Below are 20524 nucleotides of genomic sequence, written 5' to 3' on the forward strand. Positions count from 1 at the left end.
ACTCTATCTTGCATCTGGATCATTTCAACTGACAAGTGTCGCCACGACTGAAATATCCCAGTACACAATTTGTCCTGTGCAGTCCATAGTGCTGGATACGCTGAAGCGCAGCACAAGAAGATATTTCCCTGCATCCAAAGAAGATACACAGTACAATGTTCAGTGGTATATCAACTCTTACAGAGGTTTAATGAGTCCACTGTGGCCAGAGTCTGTAATTTGCGCTGAAAGTTTTATGTATGTAAATCTGGCCCTGTCTGTATAAAGTAAAGATGCTTAAGAAAAAAGATAATAGGCCTACCTCATATTGTATTCCACATGCTTTGCAGTGAACTGCTAATGGAACCCTGCAAATTGAACCACAATACTGTATGATTCAACAGATCTTTGCATGTGCTTGCTCATTGTGCTTCTGTACCCTGCATGTCTTTATACTATTTATTTGGAGGATTATGAGGGTCTTACAAGGCTGTTACTCCAGGATACAGTACACGCAGTAGTGCTCAGAGAAGATAATAATAATATATGCCATTACCCTTTTGCCATTCATTGAGGAAACTCACTGTTAAAATATTTTAGACCCCTTTTCAGAATAATATCAATGTAGAAAACCTTCAATTGGCATAATATTGGTATATAGTGAATACTGAAAAATAAATTGTCCATTAACTGAAGTGGTGGACCAAGTAGGTTGTAAATTGCTCAAACATTCTCCTCTATTTCTGTACGGCCAACACAATCTCGACTGCCTGGGAGCTTCAGCTTCTTGATAAGGATCTTTGATACACTACACTGGCCTGCCTGACAACAGTGTTTGATACACTGCACTAATAAAGTTTTTTTTTTCTTTTTTTTTTTTTTTTTCCTTGAGCCTCATGTTCCTTCTAATAAAGATGCCAGCATTTCAGTGGCAGCTATCAGGACAGGGTGACCGCTTCTGCAGGGCTATGTCATAAACAGGCGATAAGGGAAACAAGCTTGGCCACACTCAAACCCGGGTCGGAAAATTCAAAATAAAAAAGGTGTACCGAAAGCATCCCCCCCACCCCCCAGACTGCTGTCCACTGAATGCCCCCTCCCCACTCTAACCTTGAGCCTGGCAGGGTGGAGGGAGCCCAGCGCTGGCTGGCTGAGAGCAGGAGCGGGAGCAGGATCAGGAGCAGTAGCGCGGGCCTGAAGGACGCGTGGCGTGTGAAAGTCACGAGACGGCCTACTGCGCTCCCTCTTTTGTCTAATCCAATTAGCCGCATATTATTTCCGGGAACTGCCGAGGATTAGAGACTCCTGTAGCACCGGGGCCCGCCGGAGCCAAAATACCTGCGACCGTGCATTCGGCTCATTTAGCATTACGCCAGATTCAATAAATGGAAATAAATATATAAGAGATAAGCCACTGAGCGCGTGCGTACATGCTCGCACCATAAAGCAGGGAATCTGAGGTATTAGTCTATTTACTGTAATAATGTTCAGACAGGAGGACTGAAGGAATTTTCATTTGAAATTAGCAGTCTGGTTCATCATAACGTACAGTAATACACAGCGCATTGCTCAGGTGTTGACTTTTTTGATTGAGCCACTGATTACACAAGATTTCATGAGGTTGCAGTGAATCTACATTGGTACTCAGTGACAAACTGCAGAGATTTGTTTTTGCTCTGAATGAAAATTACCTCTGGTTTTGTTGATCTGTTATGTAAAAAAAAATATATATGTGCATTGCGACTACCTCAAGGTATCTGACTCAGTGCTATCATGTCATGCTATTGGGAAATGCAACCACACTTGCACCATGTCCACTTCTATTGTTACAAGTGACTTCATCTCCAAGAAACCTTTCTTTGGGTACAAGCAAACCAGCTGATCATGACCACTTTTGCAGTCCCGAAATGTAGCAGTGCACCACAAAACAAATATAGGAAATGAATAAATCATTAAAGCCAGGAGTTCAGAATGACAGTAAATGGTTTTATCGCATATTTTTTTGCAAGAATAAATAATTAACAACGATCAGCTAGAATGAATAAATTGTCTTCAATTGTCTTTTTGTTGTGTCTTTCTTCTACAAGATGGTGAAATATCTGAAATACTTTTTGAAGCATGTTACAAACTTAGGCAGGCCTAACAAGCAAATTGCTATGATATAGAGCTTTAGAATTCTAAAGGCTGATACTTCAAAACCATATTGTTCCGCCTACAGATGTCCGAATGAATCCCGGCCCGCCACCCACACTTACCCCTGTCCGTGTCGTAGAGGTAGACAAATTTCTCCCACTTGTAGTGGGACAGGAGGCTGAGGACGGCACCACGCAGCGCGGGCCTCATCTGGATGACGAACTGCACGTCGGCGTCGGTGGGGTAGCTGGGAGTGACGAAGGAGGTGTGCAGAGCTCCGCAGAAGGAGGTCAGGGTGTTCATGGAGTTCTTGTCGTAGAATCCGAAGATGGCGTACACGCCCCTGGAGAACTGGGAGCAGACTGGAAACGAGACACACACAAAAAAGAAACCGTTAAATGTCCGAATTAACAGACTGCAGAACAATCAAACCCAAGAAACACACATCTCTGAGGTTATCGGATTTAAAAGTTCAGAAAAAGCTTGTTTGTTTGTTTGTTCGTTTATTTGATATGGTGAAGGAGATTCTACACTTCGCAAGCTAAAGAAAATGGAGCAAGTCATTTATTAGACATGTTTTGTGTATACACATTAATGTTTTATGATTAAATGGGTATGAGATGGGTTTATAATACACAAACATGCTCTGTTGATACGGAGCTAATAGGAGCAGGAGCGTACATCTGTATTGACTGATTGTCTTCATTTATGCTTGAATATGGTCCGTCTGTTTTGTTAATCATCTTTTTCTACTGGAAATGGCCTCAGTGCTGAAATAGTGCACTAGTGTACTCCAGTACAAAAACCACTGAAACATTCTCTCAAGTGCTGTTCCGTTACCAGTGTCTACTTGAAGCCACTTGGATTCAGAAAGCCTGAAAATGGGCCTGAACAACTGGAATAACAGAGTAAAAATGTGGCTCGCACCAAGTGACCTGGACCCTGAATCACAAGAGCAATCAATCCCTCACAGAAAAGAAGCTGAATACAAATATAAAAATTTACCATGTGCAATTTCCTGAGCTTTATAGCTTTAAAAAACACACCCCAGTGTTAAATTCCTTGTTGTAAAATAAAGAGATTCATTAAAGCTGGCCTTGTTATTTTAACAATCTGACTGGGTACTTCCACAACTGACGGTCTCCAGTTCATTCCTTGTAATAATCTAGTAGGTCATCATTGTTGCCTACTTGAAACTCCAAATCTCAAAAACCTCAGAACTAGTTTATATCTGTAATGAAAAGTCTCCTATAAACCCAGACTAGTCATTGTTGCACCATATAATGTAGCCAAGGCAATGCTCTTAAAAGCTACAGGCCCCTCCTGGCTAATCCTAGGCCATGTTAGTAGTGGTGAAGGTAAAAAGATTCTGTCATTTATAATCCCACTGTTCTCTGACACCGCCTTTAGATTGTGGCATTCCAGTATCTTCAGCTGGCAGCAGATGGAGGAGAGCCAGTCAGTGCTTTGCCAAATTTCTGAAGGACAATGAGGCGAGGACAGAGGCCTGTGAGTGCGATTGGGCATTCTAAATTGGATAGAAACACCCACAGCTTCTTTATGTAAATGTTTCCCGCAGAATGCTGATGGTGCAGTAGCAGAATCAAGCCGGAATTAGTCAGCGTGAAACCGGTCTGTTTCCATCTTCCTCTTCTCTGTAGCTAACACACAGCATCCTCTCAATGCAACCGATGTTAACACGCTGACAAGCATCACAGGAGTGCCGTGGTATCCGTGTATCGCAGTCCACACTCTGGCTGGGCAGGAATCTACCAGCGAGGGCAGGACGCAGCGAGAGAGTGAACCTCGCTCTGACGCAGGTTGTCCTTGATGCAGTCTGGGCCGGACAAAGCCCCAATTCCTGGGAGACACATGACGGCCGCCTCTCCGCTTCGGCTGCCGGGATGTCAGGGGGCTCATTAGGGACTTTGCACATGCTGCCGCTTCCTCTATGAATGCGAGTCCTCCCATTTTCTGTCTAAACACTGGCTGTGAACCCCACTCCCGTGGCCCCTTGGTCTCTGGCCATCTGGACATTCCCTCAAGCGTGCGCCCTCTTGGAAAGAGGCACGTCTGTTCACCTGGATTCTGTTTGTTTTCTCCTTAGAATTTACTTTGCAGCGTCTTCCTGTTCTTGCTGGAAGCCATATAATTAGAAACAATGGAATATTCTAGAATGCTGTGAGGGTTGGGGTTCGAGGGGGGTGGGATTGGGGGGGATGAGTCCTCTTTCGCTACATCTCCTCCGCTCCCTGTAATTAAATGAAACTGAAATATTTTGTGGGCGGAACAGGGCTGGGGACGAGCCGGGTCCCACTTTAGGGTCTGTGGGAGCACGCGCCTCATTGCTTCTCATAATCTCCGGATTCTCATGTGTCAGAGTGGATTTCAATAAGGCGTATTTACTCACAGCCACGCGAGAGAACAACATTACGAGGTCACTCGCTCTGCTTCGTGAGTCAGAGTCACCGCGCGACTGAATGACATTCAAAGAGGCCGCTCCGCTTCCAGGAAAACCAACATGTCCCATCAGCCACTCTCTCCTGTCAAACACATCATCCAGAGGCTTACCCCTCTCCTTAAATCTGGGACACAAACAACAATGACAGCTGTCCGAATGAAACATTTGTTTGTGGAATCACAAGTGGAATCTACTGGATTTCAGTTCGAGCTCATACTGTGGAAGCACACACCAGCCTTGTTGTCACCCCTCGGGAGAGTAATCAAAGAATTTCAGCATCACTGGCTCTTTCTTTCTCTCTCTGCCTCACTCCCTCGCCCCCCCCCCCCCACTCCCCCCACTCTCTCTCAGTTAACTAGAATCTCAAATCGCCCGCAGGTGGAAACGGTTTGGTGCAAACGTCAGTGCTGATCACACAGTGATCTTCCTCCGCCTTTCTTTCTCTTGCGGTCCTTTCTTTCCCCATAGCTGCGCGTCTAGTCCACATCAACACTGTCCGCTTCTGAAACATGGTCTCTGTGTGCCACAGATAATTGCTTTCCGGAATTACATCAGCTCTTTTCATTTAAAGAACTATTGTGCTTATTAAAATGCCAGCCCGAGACCCCGCAACCGCCCTGGCTAAAATAGCAAATGCGATACGTGCAGGTCTTCAGAACAGCGCTGAGGTCTCACTGCAGTATGCGATTGTCAAAGTCCACAGAGCATTAGGTTTACATTTATTCATCATCCCAAGTTTCAGAAAGATTATGCAAGATTAGGCTTGCCATAAAAATACATGTTGAGATCATACTTCAGCATATTTTACAGAATGCTGAAAGGTGTGAAATATACAAACTTACATATCTGGTCTTGAATTGCATTTGACATGTACACTCCATGATGTTTCTTCTTAATGATCAGAGGATGTTGCCAGTAAAGTTTGTACACAATACGCCGTGAACATTTTTCTGTAAATTTGAAATAACAATAAATACAAAAAATTTAAACAATAAATACGATCTAAGGCTGTGTGGGGAATGCTGGAATCACAATGCTGTATCTAACGGGATGGTCCTCAACATTCTTGAAATATTTTCTGTTAGCTGGGGTTTGACTAGTCATGTTCATAAACTGCACTGTAAATGCATATGGATTGTGGTGGTACAGGGTTTAAAAAAACTTCCCAGGCATTTGACTCACTCCATGAGTACCTCTTCTATGAAACAAGTCCATAACCCTCTCAGCCCATTCATAAATCCCCTGTGCACCCAGGGGTTGATTCCCCACATGGATCTTTTTTAACCTATGCTCCCTCTAACTGTAACCCTCTCTGCTCTCTCCCTGTTTGAAGTAAAGTAAAAAGACTGCTCTTCTTTAACGAAAAGAACTAAACATAACGAGGAAGCACAGTCCTCAGTTTGATTGATTTTGCCTGAGGAGGTGGTACCGAAGCACCTCTCATGACTCAATAGTGGGTCCCAGTACATACTTTGGGAATCACTATATTAAAACTGCATAATGCTTGTATTTCCAAGAAACTCTGGACGCCACTGGATGCCTCACCACCATGTATAATAGTGTAACAAATGATTATTTCCCAGAATCCAAGAGAACCATTCATTTATCTGATTTCTCCCAAGTGTTGCTGCCTTATCAGCAATCTAGCTTCGCCACAACATGTCTGTGCTCAGTCTTTCCTCGCTGTTTAGCTGGGTAAACCAATGCAATTGTGCAATTCAGGCATGTTTTTCCTGTATGAACATTAAACGTATTAAACGTATTTCATTTCAAGTATTTTTGTAGATGGATCAGTTGATTTCTCAGGTCACTGAAACTGCTTGGCTTTTGGCTGATCCTTTGTTCCGGCTAGTACACTGTGCTTCCTGGCACGGCATGCAGGCAAAGCCGCATACCTTACCGTGGCCCCATTCAGTCCTGTTCTCAGAGAAAATATAAAAGGTCTCCCGGATGAAAGGTACTACAAATGTCACTGGAAATATAAATGCGCGCTTTGGGACTACGGTTCATCAGCAGCACAGGTAAAAACTTCTGCTGAGATGAGATTGCAAGATGATGAAAGTGAGTGTCCTGGTTGTTTATGGCTGCTTGAGCGAGAGATATCTCCACATAAAAATAGCTCTTGATTTTAATGCAGGTACTTGTACAATGTCATAAGCATCTGGCGATGCAGAGCAAGGGAGAAGGCAGCACGGTTTATGGGTTGGGGAACAAATGGCACTTAAAGTATGATTTCTCCAGGTCTGGTGGGTCTTGCCGTCAACTCAAAATGGAGAATTTTTGCTGTTACTGGCTAAACCCCACCTGACATAACCAAGCCTGTGAGCTTGAATTCACTTAACACAGGGGAACTGCACGCACTCCCCTCTCCCAACCTAAGGCTCCAACTCATCTCCTCTCTCTTCACAGACTTCTATAACAAGAACCCAGCGATGACAACCAATCCTCCCCTGAGACACTGCCACAGCAGCCAATGAGCAGCTGGCAAGAGTATTCATCTCTCCCCACCTCATCTTTTCAGTAGTACCGTTTCTCACCTTCATACAACTGGGACTTTCCTAGCACAGATCTGCAGCAGCCTCTTTGCACTGAGAACTTACTTTGTTAGGAAGTGCCAGTGGTACGCACATGGAATGGGAGCCACAAGTTTTCCAAAAGAAAGAAGACTAATAAGTGCTGTCTTGCCCTGCTACACGTTTTAGTGCAACGCACAGAAGAAAGAACCACATAGCAGGTTGTTGAAAGTCAGTTAGGCGTAATCTACACTGAAAAGAATGATTCATTTAAAAAAGGAAAATTATTCAATGAAAGTGGATCCTCTGGTGATACTTTCCAAAATAAAAGACCTTAGAAAGGTCTGAGTCATACCTGGCAGAGGGGAAAAGGCATTTTAGCGGGAAGTGCCAATAAATCGATTGCTTTAAAGCGCATACAGCAAAAAGCCCTTAGCAATGGAGATGAGATGCCACGGCTTTGCAAGCTGTTCCGCAGATTCAATGGAAACTATATATTAGACTGATATATTAGACACACAAAAACCAAGAGCTGGTTAAGACACGAAAGCATCTATCCCCGTGTTCCTAGGGAGGGCCAAAGTAATGGATGTCCGAGCAATTAACCGCTGTCCTAATCCTATTAAATGATATCAATGCTATGAGCAAACTGCGCCTTGTTCCACAGGTACAAAATACACCACACATTTCCCAATAATCAATGCGAACACGCGGAATGTGATCATTCTGCCAATAGCTGGCAGCACTGCGGCAAGGTGATTTTGAGGCTCCGCGAATATCTGCTCGCATTCTACCGAGGGAGATCTTGCTCAACATAAATCTTCAATGTTGCTTTCTTATTTTTCAGAGGTATATCAGAAGTGTTTTGAAACGTGTAGGGCTTACGGAATTCTGTAATTGGATTTTCAGAAATCTGTTGTCAGGGTCCCTCGCAAGTGACTAATCCTCAATCAGAGCCGCGGGGCTGCAAGCGAGCTCCTAGCCGATGGATAAGGAAGTGAGTCTGACGGGGGGATGAGAGGTGCCATTGTTACCTGCGGTGGTAAGGGACAAAGCAAAAATGTGTGTCAAACACACTTTAGCCACGTTGCAGCCTAAAACGGCGGGATCCTATCACGGGCGAATTTGCGCTTCGCTGGGAAAGGGTGCAAAAGACCATTCAGGTAACTGACATGCGGGAGGTGGGGCTGACAGAGAGCCGGGGACAGGAGGGAGACGGTGGGGGACGGGTCACCCCGTCGTGTCACAACAGGGGCCTTGAAGGATGGCTTAAGTCATTAGATGAAAAGGGCGGATGACCTTCTCTACAGCTAAGGTGAGACTGTGTCAGTTTTAAAAATAAAACCAAAGAACCAGGGGAACAGCACAGCTGACCGTGAGTGTTGTTTTAAACAGATGTGCTGAACCATAGGGCATAGCAGACTACTGTAAATGAGCCATTCTAAAAACTGGGTCCTGGTTGTTTTGTTTTATTTTTTTACCTGCTCACAGTTTTCAAGTCGACACAGAGATGCTACAACTGTGGCTTTGGTACGGACAACAGACAGCAGTGGGACTCTCCAATCCGCCTGTCAATCAATGCCTCATAAGCAACTGCCATCCCAACCAATCAACTGAACATCCGCCCTCTCCTTTATGGAGGGATTCAGAGATTAACATGAATATTTTACTTATTGCATTTATACCATGTCAATGTAGGAAAATGAAGTGCACCTTATGTCCAGCCACAGGATGGTTTCCCTTACTTTCTTGACAGTTAAATTCAATCAAATGAAACTAAATAGAAATGATAAAAATACAAGTGCTGCAGTGACTAAAGATAGTAGTTCACTGACTAACAGTAGTGCTGTAGTGATTGGTAGTGCAGCAGCAATAACAGACAGTGGTGCTGCATTGAACGATAGGGAAGGTGCAGTAACAGACAATGGTGCTGCAGTGACTGATAGGAAAGGTGCAGTAACAGACAGTGGTGCTGTAGTGACTGGTAGGGAAGGCGCAGTAACAGACACTGGTGCTGCAGTGACTGGTAGGGAAGGTGCAGTAACAGAGAATGGTGCTGCAGTGACTGGTAGGGGTGGTGCAGTAACAGACACTGGTGCTGCAGTGACTGGTAGGGAAGGCGCAGTAACAGACAATGGTGCTGCAGTGACTGGTAGGGGTGGTGCAGTAACAGACACTGGTGCTGCAGTGACTGGTAGGGAAGGTGCAGTAACAGACACTGGTGCTGCAGTGACTGGTAGGGAAGGTGCAGTAACAGACAGTGGTGCTGCAGTGACTGGTAGGGAAGGTGCAGTAACAGACAGTGGTGCTGCAGTGACTGGTAGGGAAGGTGCAGTAACAGACAGTGGTGCTGTAGTGACTGGTAGGGGGTGCAGTAACAGACAGTGGTGCTGCAGTGACTGGTAGGGAAAGTGCAGTAACAGACAGTGGTGCTGTAGTGACTGGTAGGGGTGGTGCAGTAACAAAGAGTGGTGCTGCAGTGACTGATAGGGAAGGTGCAGTAACAGACAGTGGTGCTGCAGTGACTGGTAGGGGTGGTGCAGTAACAGACAGTGGTGCTGCAGTGACTGTTAGGGAAGGTGCAGTAACAGACAGTGGTGCTGCAGTGACTGGTAGGGAAGGTGCAGTAACAGACAGTGATGCTGTAGTGACGGGTAGTGCTGCCCTAGTAACAGACAGTGGTTCTGCAGCGACTGGTAGTGCTGTTGCAGTGACACGCAGCGAGTGAGTCCTAGCATTGGATGCAAACGTTGCAGCGTGTTCTTATTTGAGAAGACCGCAATCTGAAATAAGGAACACTGCCCCGCTTCGCCGTACTGTTGGGACAGGAGAGCTTGTGAGGCTCGGTCTTGCCTTCCCTATTCCTTTCTTTTTTTCCTGTGCTCCCATTTCAGTGAAGCCTTGCTGACAAAGCCAGTGGTTACCATGCCTCAGCTGCCAGAGAGCTGAGATTAATTCCTCATGACTCGTCGTTATTGTCCTCGGGGCCTGACTGTTTCGGTTCCTCTTGCACTCAGTGTATGCCATTTAACCACGGAAAAAAAAAAGCTTCGCAAAAAAGCCCGCGCAGTCAAAAAAAAACAAACAACAAGAAAAAAAAAAACCAACAACCAAAACAAAAACGTGCGTACGCAATACTAATGAGGCCCTTGGTTTGAAGGTGAGGAAGACAATGTCGCTCTGAGCAGGGCTAATCAAATTGCACATCGGAATTCACGGCCAGCACCGTGAAAATCTTCATACTGACCCGTGCGGGCCGCGCGCTGTTTGGTTGATTACAGGCATGAAGAAAAATTGAAGCTCTCACTCTTCGCATTTCACAGCTCCTAGCGTGTCTGCTCGGAATAATAAAACGGGAGGCTGAAACTTAACAGAGCATTTAATACCGTGGGCGAGGCTTTTCAGAGCCCCGCTCCCGTCTGCCTCGCCCAGCCTCCGCAAAGCACCCAGAACCCGGCCTCCTTTTACCTCTAATTAGAACCCTTGATGGAGCCACGGGGCCTCTGGTCATTGCCAATCCAAGCAGAAGCACTTATTTTTTTGAGTCTTTATCACTCTTATCTCGTCCTTTTCACATTCCGCTGAGCATAATGGGAGTTTACTCCGGTCAGAGGTGCGCCAGCATGCTGTCTCGCCTCCCAGAGATTTGGTGGGGGTGGGGGTGGGTGTAGGGGGGGAGGGGGGTGGCGGTGAGAGCCTTTACCTGCAGGCAGTTCAGGGACACGACTTTTGGCCACAACTCACTGACGAGAGGCGAGCTGATGCCATGGGTACGAGATGAATTCCAAAAAGGGAACACACACACACACACACACACACACACACACTCGCTCTCACACACACACACCCACACCCACACACACACACACACACAAACACAAACACATAGCAGTGGAGCAGCGCAGGGAGCAGGCTTCACTGTCTCCCCGGCGCTGCCATCCAGGCATGGCAAGGTGAGGACCCCGGGGCGGGCACGCGCTCAAAAAAAAGAAAACAATCTGTCCAGCAGCTGCTGCTTTCAGCAGTCCTTAGAGCCACATGAAGGACGCTTACAGGGAGAGGTCAGGGGGACGGCAGCTGCCCCCCTGCAGGAAGGGCTCCGCGGTGAACGGGCACAGAGATGCCGGCCTGATGACTGGGGCGGGGGTGAGGGGGGTGAGGAGGGGGTGGGCTGGGGCAAGCGGAGCCTAGGCGTGAGCGGAGCACGGTGGATCTGAGTAACGTTCACTTCGGCTGCGCCGCGCCGCGCCCCTCCCCACACCCCCCCACCCCCCCGCAGAGATGTCGTGGGTGACGGGCCAGAATAAGACAGAGCGGAGACGTGCTCCCGGACTGATTAGGAAACCTGTACGAGGGGCGAGGGCCGCGGCGGGTTGCCGGGGGAAGGTCAGAGAAAAACAGCGACTGTTTCTATGGCATCGGCCATACTTCTGAGACTCTTCCTGGACCAATCAATTGTCCGCCCCTATTGTCAATCTATTTGGAACAAAGTAGGGAGGGTGATAGTGTGCACGATATTTCTCTCACTAAACTCTGCTCACTCTCACAGCACTCCATTAAACTGCCGAGGCACAGGAAAACATAAGAACATCCTCTATATAACAAAATTTGCCCCACTGGGTTTTTAATTTTACGGTACATATAACGTCTTTCAGAGTTACAAGGGCTGCAGGGGCACTGATTTAGTTTAGTTAGATGAAAATTCAAAAGACTCATGTCAAATTTCAAAATCAAAACATGTCAGAATGTCTAGACTGGTTGGCTGGAGCCATTTGTCTGCAGTAAGAAAAATAACATACTTTAAAACATTTGGGTCATTGTTGCTAAGAAGCGGAATATACAGTTATTATTACCCACCCTCCACTGGCACCAATGTTAAATTTTCCAGTATCCCAGTGTTCATTTCTTGTCACTGGTGCCTGCCAAATTGAGCTTTCTCTCATAATTCTAATTTCTTATCCACAGGAAGAGTTTCTGGGTAAGAAGACATGATTTCTTAAGAACACAGGATTCCTAGCAATTTCGAGAAACATGTTTCTGTTTTTTTAAACAGTCATTTACGGTGCCCTCCAAATGCATGGTAATGGTAGAGAGAAATGTGTTATTTTAGCTATATACTTAAGGCGGTTGCATTTGAGACATACATGCGTATGTGTTTCATCATTTTACAGAAACTGCATTTTTTGTGTTCTTTTTGTGAGTCCGCCCATTTTTTTGTGCAAAATTTAGTTAATGGATTAGATATGAAGTCTAATAATTGGTCGCATAACCCTTAAATTCAATTACTGCATCACCAAATGTTGGCATCTTCTCTGGAAATATCTTTCCTGGCCTTCCCAGCAGCCATTTTCAGTTGATCTTTGTTTCAAGAGATTTATGTCTTCGGTCTCCTCTTCAGCAAATTAAATGAATGCTCAGTTGGATTTAAATCAGGCGACTGACTTGGCCAGTATAACACGTTGTACTTTTCCCCACTGTTGAACGCTTTGGTTGCGTAGGCAGTCTGTTTGGGGGTCACTGTCTTGCTGTAAGACGAAGCGTCGGCCGATGAGATTGGACAAATTTCTTCAGACAAAATCTTCCCGTACACTTCAGAAGTCATCCCGCTGCCATCTTCCTTCCGTTACATCATGAATACTGACGAGTGAGCCTGTTCCAGAAGCAGCCATACATGCCTAAGCCATGACACTACCGCCTCCGCGTTTCACAGATGAGGGCGGAGGGTGCTTTGGATCATTGGCTGTTCCCTGCTTCATACTTTCAGATTTCCATCGCTTTGGTAAAGGTTTATTTTAATCTTTGTTCCAGAACTCTTCTGGCTCATCTCTGCATTTTTATTTTTTTGGGCAAATTCTAATCTGGCGTTTCGATTCTTGCTGCTGATGAACGGTTTGCATTCTGCAGTGTAGCCTCCATAATTCTGCTTTCTCAGTCTTCTGTGTATGGTGGCTTACACTATGATATTTTCACAACTGCCCTCTGGAGACTGCTGGTGATGTCACTGACAGTTGTTTTAGGGTTTCTCTTCACAGCTCTTATGATTCATCTGTCATCAACTGCAGTTGTTTTCCTTGGCTGACCTGCACAGTGTTTATTTACCACCAGTGCTTTCTTTCTTTTTCAAGACTATCCAATCTGCTGTGCTTGATATATCCAGTGTCCTTCTTAATAAATTCTTCTGTTCTCACAGTTTACAGAGATAGTTACTTTACAGCCAGAGTTAGTTCTCTGGTCTTCATGATGGTGAATGTCTCTGACTCCAAATGCATTCTCCACAGATGAAAACATAAAACCAAAATTAGACTCACCACTCGTTCATGTCTGAAAAATCCATGCAAAAGGAAACACTTGAACAACAGTTAACACCTGTAAGTTATCAATTTACTTAATTTTGCTCAGGGGACTCAACACAAAACCAGCTGTTTCTGTAAAATGGCAAAACATATATATGCATGTACATACCATGAATTAAAAGCTGATTGTCTGTACTTTGTTTCATATATATGCTTGATATAGCACAGATAACACATTTCACTCAACCTCTACTGCATTTATACAGTACTTCCCTTGCAGATGTTTCTCTTACAAGCACTTTAGAAAAAAGGCAATGTAATAAAAGTAAAAACAGGGTTCCTATAGGCTAATGAGAGATAAAACAGCTAAAACAGGGGCATACAGTAAACATATTATGGATAAAAATATGAAAGTAGTAAAAAGAAGAAAGCTTTATTACAGAGAATTAAAAGCAAGTTTTTTACAGGAGTCTAATTGTGATGAGATAAATGTGCCTTGGATGACTTTTTCAGTGCCATGAAATAAATAGAAAGATCTAATTCAATATATATATATTGCTTAGATGGTACAGTAGTAGCACACTTGGGATCAGAACCTAGCTCTGCAATCAAAGCGTATACCAAGGTTCTTTACATCAGACTTTATTCTGGTGATTAAGTTACCCAGACTTGCCTGAGTAAAATTACATTTTTGCTTGGTACCGTGTAACAGGCCAAATGACCTGAATTTAGTAGGAGAAAGTTATTTGTCATCCATTTTTATGTCTTTAAAACAGACATGAAAAACAACTATAATAACTTATAGTATAATAGTATAATTGGATATCATACGCATAGAAGTAAAAAAAAAGCAATGTTACTGGAAAATTTGGCCATGTAGTAGCATATAAACAGAGCCGAAAGCTGGCCCCAATATGGATCCTTGAGGGACTCCACTGGTAACATGCATTCGAGGACACATTCACCAATTGACACTGAAAACTGGCTACCAGATAGATAAGAACTGAACCACCTGAGCACATTTCCCACAAGAGCACAAGTTCTTTGGTCATTAATAAAAATAGCACGATCAATCATATCAAATGCTGCACTGAAGTCTGAAAGAACTAGAACTACATTTTCATTTGAGTTGGAATTTATTAACAGATAATATTGTACTTTAACAGAGATGTTGTCACCAACTAATACTTGGTTATAATATATAATTTAATGAATTATTTTTAAAGTGTGAATTAAATTTTTTTTTTAAACTGAGTGAACTAGATAATCAAGGACATTATGCGTCACCTCACTGTGGTACTCACTGAAGAACTACAAAACAACTTTATATATTTCCTGTTTCTGTAGGAAGGGTGAGAGGACTGGAAGCCCATATTCATGTCTGAAATTTAATTGTAAAAATCTGTATCAATGTCTGCGGACTGGTTGTAAATGCCAAAAAAACAATAATGAGACATAAAATAAAATATATGTGCAGGCTTGTGGTGCTTATCTGCTGAAGATGTGACAAGAATGAAAACACTGTCCCGGTTGCTAATAAATGTGTTTCTATGAGTTATGAGTGAAGAGACTTTTCCCCACCTATACAATCCTTTGCTTAGCAACTCAAAAATACTTTCTACTTCTGCCTTTTCTTCATTTTAGGAGCACCCAAGCCCCCCTGGGGATAAGAGCATGTGAGGTAAGCTCCTCACTGAGGGACCACACATGGAAGCGCTCCAGAGGATCCTTTCAGACTGCAGCTGTGGAGGATTAGCTATCATCTGAGGCTGCGGTGAACTTCCTGCCCCCAATGCAGCTCAAAAATAAGACATCTCCATTAAATGAAAATTACCCTGAGTGAGTCACCAAAAAAAAAAACCCAACACCTACGGCAGGTCAATGTAATAATTCTTGAATATTTCACTACACAGGACAGACACACAGACAGACACAAGCAAGGACACACCCACACCCACACCCACACACACACACACATGCACACACAGACACACACACGGACGCACGCACGCACGCACACACGCATGCACACACACACACATGCATAGACACACAGGCACACACTAAAGTCTACCCGCAGGTCTAGCGTATCGATTTCTCCGGCTACAAAGGGCAACAGTTCAAACTGTGATTAAAGTGGAAGGCAGCACGCTCGAGAGAACAGACGCCATGTTCACCTGGCTGAGACACGGCGCTGCAGCAATGCTTTTCCTCACCTCCATTAAGAGAACCCCACAACCATCACCCACGCAAAATCGACAAAGAAAACACTGCCTTTTGGACCAATGCATTCTTTCCTATTAGCTGAGAGTTATTTTTTCCCCCACAAGGGTTAAAATTTCAATTAACAGAAAAATGAATGAAAAAATACTTGCAGTGCATTTATCTACATTTCGGTCTACGCCAATTTGGAGATGGAGCGCAAATGACTGCCCTTTCAAGAGGACAGCTTCAGTAAGCAAAGGCACAAAAGAGGGCGGGCGATATTTTATTTTCTTTGGGCGAAAGTGGCTGAGATGATATCCAGCCACAGTGACACACAAAGGCAGCCCATTTAGGGCTGCCCGCTCTCCGTTCTGCACCCGCTCTATCTTTATAATCTCACAGATTAGGACTTTAAAGAGCAGGCCGCTGTTTAATGGCAATCAATGGGGATCTCAAAGGAACTCAACAGGGAGCTTTTCACTGGAGGAGAAACCGGAGGAGGAACGGGTCAATAATGGCTGCGATCTAAAGCGCCTCTCTCCTCGGCGGCCGGAGGGAAGCAGGCGGCGCGCCGTCCCGCGGCTGAATTACTATTCGCCGCTCCGTGAAATCCGCGCAAACAAAGGGACAGACGCTACGCGCACCGTTGCGCGCGCGCCTTTGTGAAGAAGCGTTCTTCGGGCTTCGCTTAATTACTTTGCCATTTCTATTGACCGCCTCTCTGAGAAAATGGGATTCATCTGCCATAGAAGCGAATGAGGAGGCGCTGGATAGTGCATCGCTCTATGCAGACGAACAGTGCAGCTGACAATTCGATGAACTGGTGGATGATTACTGTAAAATATTGTCCTTGCTCCAGTAAGGCGTTACTGGGTATCTGCAGTGCTGTTTTTACATGGTTGGGTTGAGTGTGTGCATCTTTAATGCATGCATAAAGAATTTATACTTCCTATATGCTTCTGTATGCATGCGTTCACTTCACTGCCATTTCGGTTTGCATAAAAAGAAAACATTTTTCCTGAAAATATGTTCCAGCATGTGATTAACATTTCTTTTTACACACGCCTATGCCTCCGTTCTATATGTTCGCATCCTTAAAATGAAAGCAATCCCTTCATATCTGTCAAACAGAGGGAAGTGTATAGTTACATGTGCATAAAAAATAGACAAGCCTCCATTTGAAAACCTGCGTTGGCCGCAAATGAAAGGAAAACAGCAACATGCATTCTCTTCTCTCATGAACTACTCTGTGTGGCCAAACCCGTTTGAATGCTGGGATTTGAACGCTTGATTCTTCTATGTAAATCCATTTTCCTCTGCATTGCGACACCTGTAGGCAGATACCCCGTGACTTCAGCATACATACAGGCTATGGCATCCCCTGCTCCTTCATATCCCTACCACACTTTGCTACTCAGAGAGAGAGAGAGAGAGAGAGGGAGACAGCAGGGAGTGCACTGCGTATTGTTTATTTCCTCACCCCGCCCCCCACCGTTCTGAGCCGGTTGCATAAGGCCGAGAGCCCACAACGGCCGAGCTACTGTGAACTGTCACTTACGATCACTCATGATGCAGTCATTGCCCCAAACAGGCATGGGTAAGCAGGGGGGGGGGCTTCGGAGGCTAACGGGAACCGCACGCACCCTGACGACCTCCTCTCTTGGGAGGGAGGGAAGAGGGGGGAAGGGCAAGGGCAGGAGTTGGAAACCACGCCCGCATGCATTTGCTGCTAAAATCCCCCCCCCCACCGTCCCTTTAGGTTCTCGTGCAGCGCCCGTGTGAATACAATCAATCCGCTTAATTCTCCGCCACATTAATCCATTTTCCAATTCTCAGACCGTAATATTGTGCAAGGATGCTGAGGCACGCTGCAGAGGAGTTGCCGCATATTGCTTTTGTTAAATATTAATTCCCCCGTGTCCGTTCACCACCTCTCTCAACGGGCAAACCATGGGAGCGGTGCTCGCAGAAAAATATCACCGCGCACGCGGGGTACGAAAGATGAGATATAAAATAAGAGATACCGCGCTCTCTCCAGCGTACCCTCGACATACACTCTCCTTGTTCAGCATGACCCGTAAGAATTCAGGAATCACTTAGAGCCAGTTTCTCGGGGAACAATGGGAGCCCACACAATGCTTTTTTCGCCGGACTGATTCATCTGACCTTGCTCGCAGCGGCGAGCGAACGGGAGCCGCGGAAATTAAAAAAAAAGCCGGGGCCGGAGAGCCGCACGCCCGCCTTCCTCCGGCTGCGACGCCTCCCACCGCGCGCCGCTACCAGGGATGCGCGGCCGCCTCAAACGAGGGATTACCGCGACGCTGATTGCCGGTATTGTGCGGGAGGGTGCGGGTGTGACGTGCGCTTGATTGGGGATCCGGTGGACTGAGCAGAAATGGCCGCGCAGATGTGAAATGGGTTTTGAATTGGGTGCCGAGGAAAGAAAAAAAAAAAGAAAAAAAATCTGCTGACTGCTGCCGCTCCGGAGATCTTTCAAAATGACAAGCGCCCAGAACCGACCCGACATTTATTTTCTTCTCCCCCATCCCTCCATTTTCCATCTCCGTCTCCCATCGAGGCCGGGGCAAATAACCATTTTCCGTGAGCTGAAGGCATCTAGGCCTCTGAAATGACGTGCCTCGCTCCTGTTTGAAGGGAAAGATGATGGTTCGTAAGTAAATGAACCTCTCTGCGCCTCGGTGTTAAACAGCAATCTGTGGCAGACAGCCGGTAGCAGGGAGGGCTTCGCTGCTTCAGTGATGAATAGCCTGCAGTAACAGCCCTGAGCCATCATTACCACTCACAGCACTAACAAAGAACAGGAAGCTCTCTTTTTTTTTATTGTGAACTGTTTATTGCCTTACTCACTGCCCGGTGTGAATGTGTTTAACGCTGTGCTGATATTTTTACGAGTCTGCAGGCATACCTCCGCGCGCTCCTCATTCTCCGTACTGCTGGCCTTTTTCGCCGACAGGCGGGCTTATATCTCCGCGTTTCTCCATCTCTGCAACAGGTTGATACCATCTTCAATAAGGCAGTACAGGCAGCTCTTGTCATTCTGAGAGTTATTGCCATGCAGTGATGGACTGCTGAAGGGTTTTATTTGAAGGACAGGGATGGGAGAGGGAGGTGGGGGATGGGGGGATGGGGGGGGGGGGTTAGGCATAAAGTGACGGGCCTTTTGTTAAATCTAAACATGAAGCATGTGCCCACACAAAGCCAGCACTCCTGTATCGGGAAGCTTTGTAACTGCCCTGAGTGCTTTTTTCACTGTCCGCCTCATTCAATTAGCTCCCATTCAAACCACAGGCCCGCTGCACAAAAAGTTAAAAAACTGTGGTCCTGTCCCCCCACCCCCCCGGGGCCCCACGCGCCACCCCAGGCGCAGAATTGATGGCGCAGGCTCGTGTGATGCATCGGACAGCGCGGTGCCACGAGGGTGCATGGCTCCCTTCCCAGTAGTGCCCACAAAAAAAGCGATGAGCTAATGCAGGGCTTTGATTTACGGTACGCTGAGTGATTGCTGGGAACGAGGCAGAGCTTTCGCTAATGGATGATATCACCAATGGCAATCCAGCATTCCTGTGCCTTATCAGTCATATTACACGCAGACTGAATTTACATTACTCACGCACTGGGGTGGCGGGTATGCCATCCGCCAAGTTACCGCTCGGTGGGGAATGCCCCGTACCTATATAGCACCAAGAGTTTGGCGCTTTTCTGAGTTTCCTACAGAAATAATCACAATGACCACAGACTCTCAAGCCCTTAAGAATATTAACTTCTGTACCTTCTGACCTTATGTAAATACAGCTTGACAGGTCCACAAAATAAAGCCCCAAACTTGGGTTATTCAGTGTTTTTCTCCTTCTTTTCCCTGCTGATTTTTGAAAACGTGTTTTAGTTGAGATTTGAATTACTTGTGTATTACATTTTTGCAAGAAAAGCAGACCGGTTTCGCTCTGCTTCGAAAAATAGACATTATTCCGTTTGAAGTAAGTCACTGTCATTAATATTTCAGGGATTCCTTTGTTGTCTTTAATAGATATAGAGGGAGTTGTGGCGGTTGGAGGGCTTGCTGCAGAGAGTACATGGAAACACAAATGTGCATAATGTTTACCTCTGCTAAATGGGGCCAAAGGACCAGATGTGGGTCCTTAGTGATCTGCCGGATAAATGCAACCAGCGAGAGGCCAGATCTTCTGGGTTTAGACAGAGAGAAGGGACGACTCTCTCTTTCTCCCTGGCCTGAAGGGAAAACTGTGCTGCCAAGCTTTCATGTTAATAAAATTAAATGGATAATTAAAAAAAAAAAAAGAATACACTGCCTTTGGGCACCAGTCTGATGTCAATGGTGGCTGTGAGAACAGCAAGTGCAATTCTAACTGAACCTACGCATAATGGGTTCACTGTGATAACTAAACAACACACAACGCTGACAGTATGAAACAAGCAACATCCTTTTGGGCGAACAAAAAGATTGCTTCACAATGATTCACAAAAACCCCAAATAATACAAATAATTTAACAATATATAAAGATTGGAGCAAGACGGTGCATTTAAGTGCAAGAAAATGCATGGCACAAATGCATCATATTAATAATCAGATTTCAAATAATAATGACCAAAACAAATATTACTATTATAACCTCTAAATAAATAGATTAAATCAAATGTCAGCTCTTGGAATCTCGGTATTGTAATTTTAAGTCAAAACAAGTGAAACAGAATGACCATGCCTCAGAGCACTCAGCTGCACATGCATCAGGGGGTAGAGGGATTTCTCACCCGCAGTGAAACCAAGTGTTTCATTAAAAAAATCTGTGTAGCCTTTCGGCTACTCAATTATTGTGGATTTTATGACTGTGCAATTTAATACACAGACTCTGAACAGCTCACTTCTGCTGACATACAGCATAAAATCCATCTGGGACACGTA

General features: G+C 45.3%; 1 protein-coding gene across 6 annotated transcripts in view; it reads right to left on the reverse strand.

Annotated features, from left to right (window-relative positions):
• gria3b (glutamate receptor, ionotropic, AMPA 3b) overlaps positions 1-20524 on the reverse strand; it is a 119265-nt gene that overhangs the window by 82060 nt on the left and 16681 nt on the right. For 5 of the 6 annotated variants that reach the window (XR_010329082.1, XM_064328181.1, XM_064328182.1 and 2 more), the window contains exon 3: positions 2235-2474. Coding sequence is in view for 4 of the 6 variants with exons in the window: in XM_064328181.1 (XP_064184251.1) it covers positions 2235-2474 (240 nt within the window). In the remaining 2 variants the exon portion in view is untranslated. Of the gene's footprint in view, positions 1-1089; positions 1174-2234; positions 2475-20524 lie in introns of those variants that run through there. The other variant, XM_064328186.1, reaches the window with a different exon arrangement.

Source organism: Anguilla rostrata, chromosome 3, assembly GCF_018555375.3.
Source record: "Anguilla rostrata isolate EN2019 chromosome 3, ASM1855537v3, whole genome shotgun sequence".
Classification (NCBI taxonomy): Eukaryota; Metazoa; Chordata; class Actinopteri; order Anguilliformes; family Anguillidae; genus Anguilla; species Anguilla rostrata.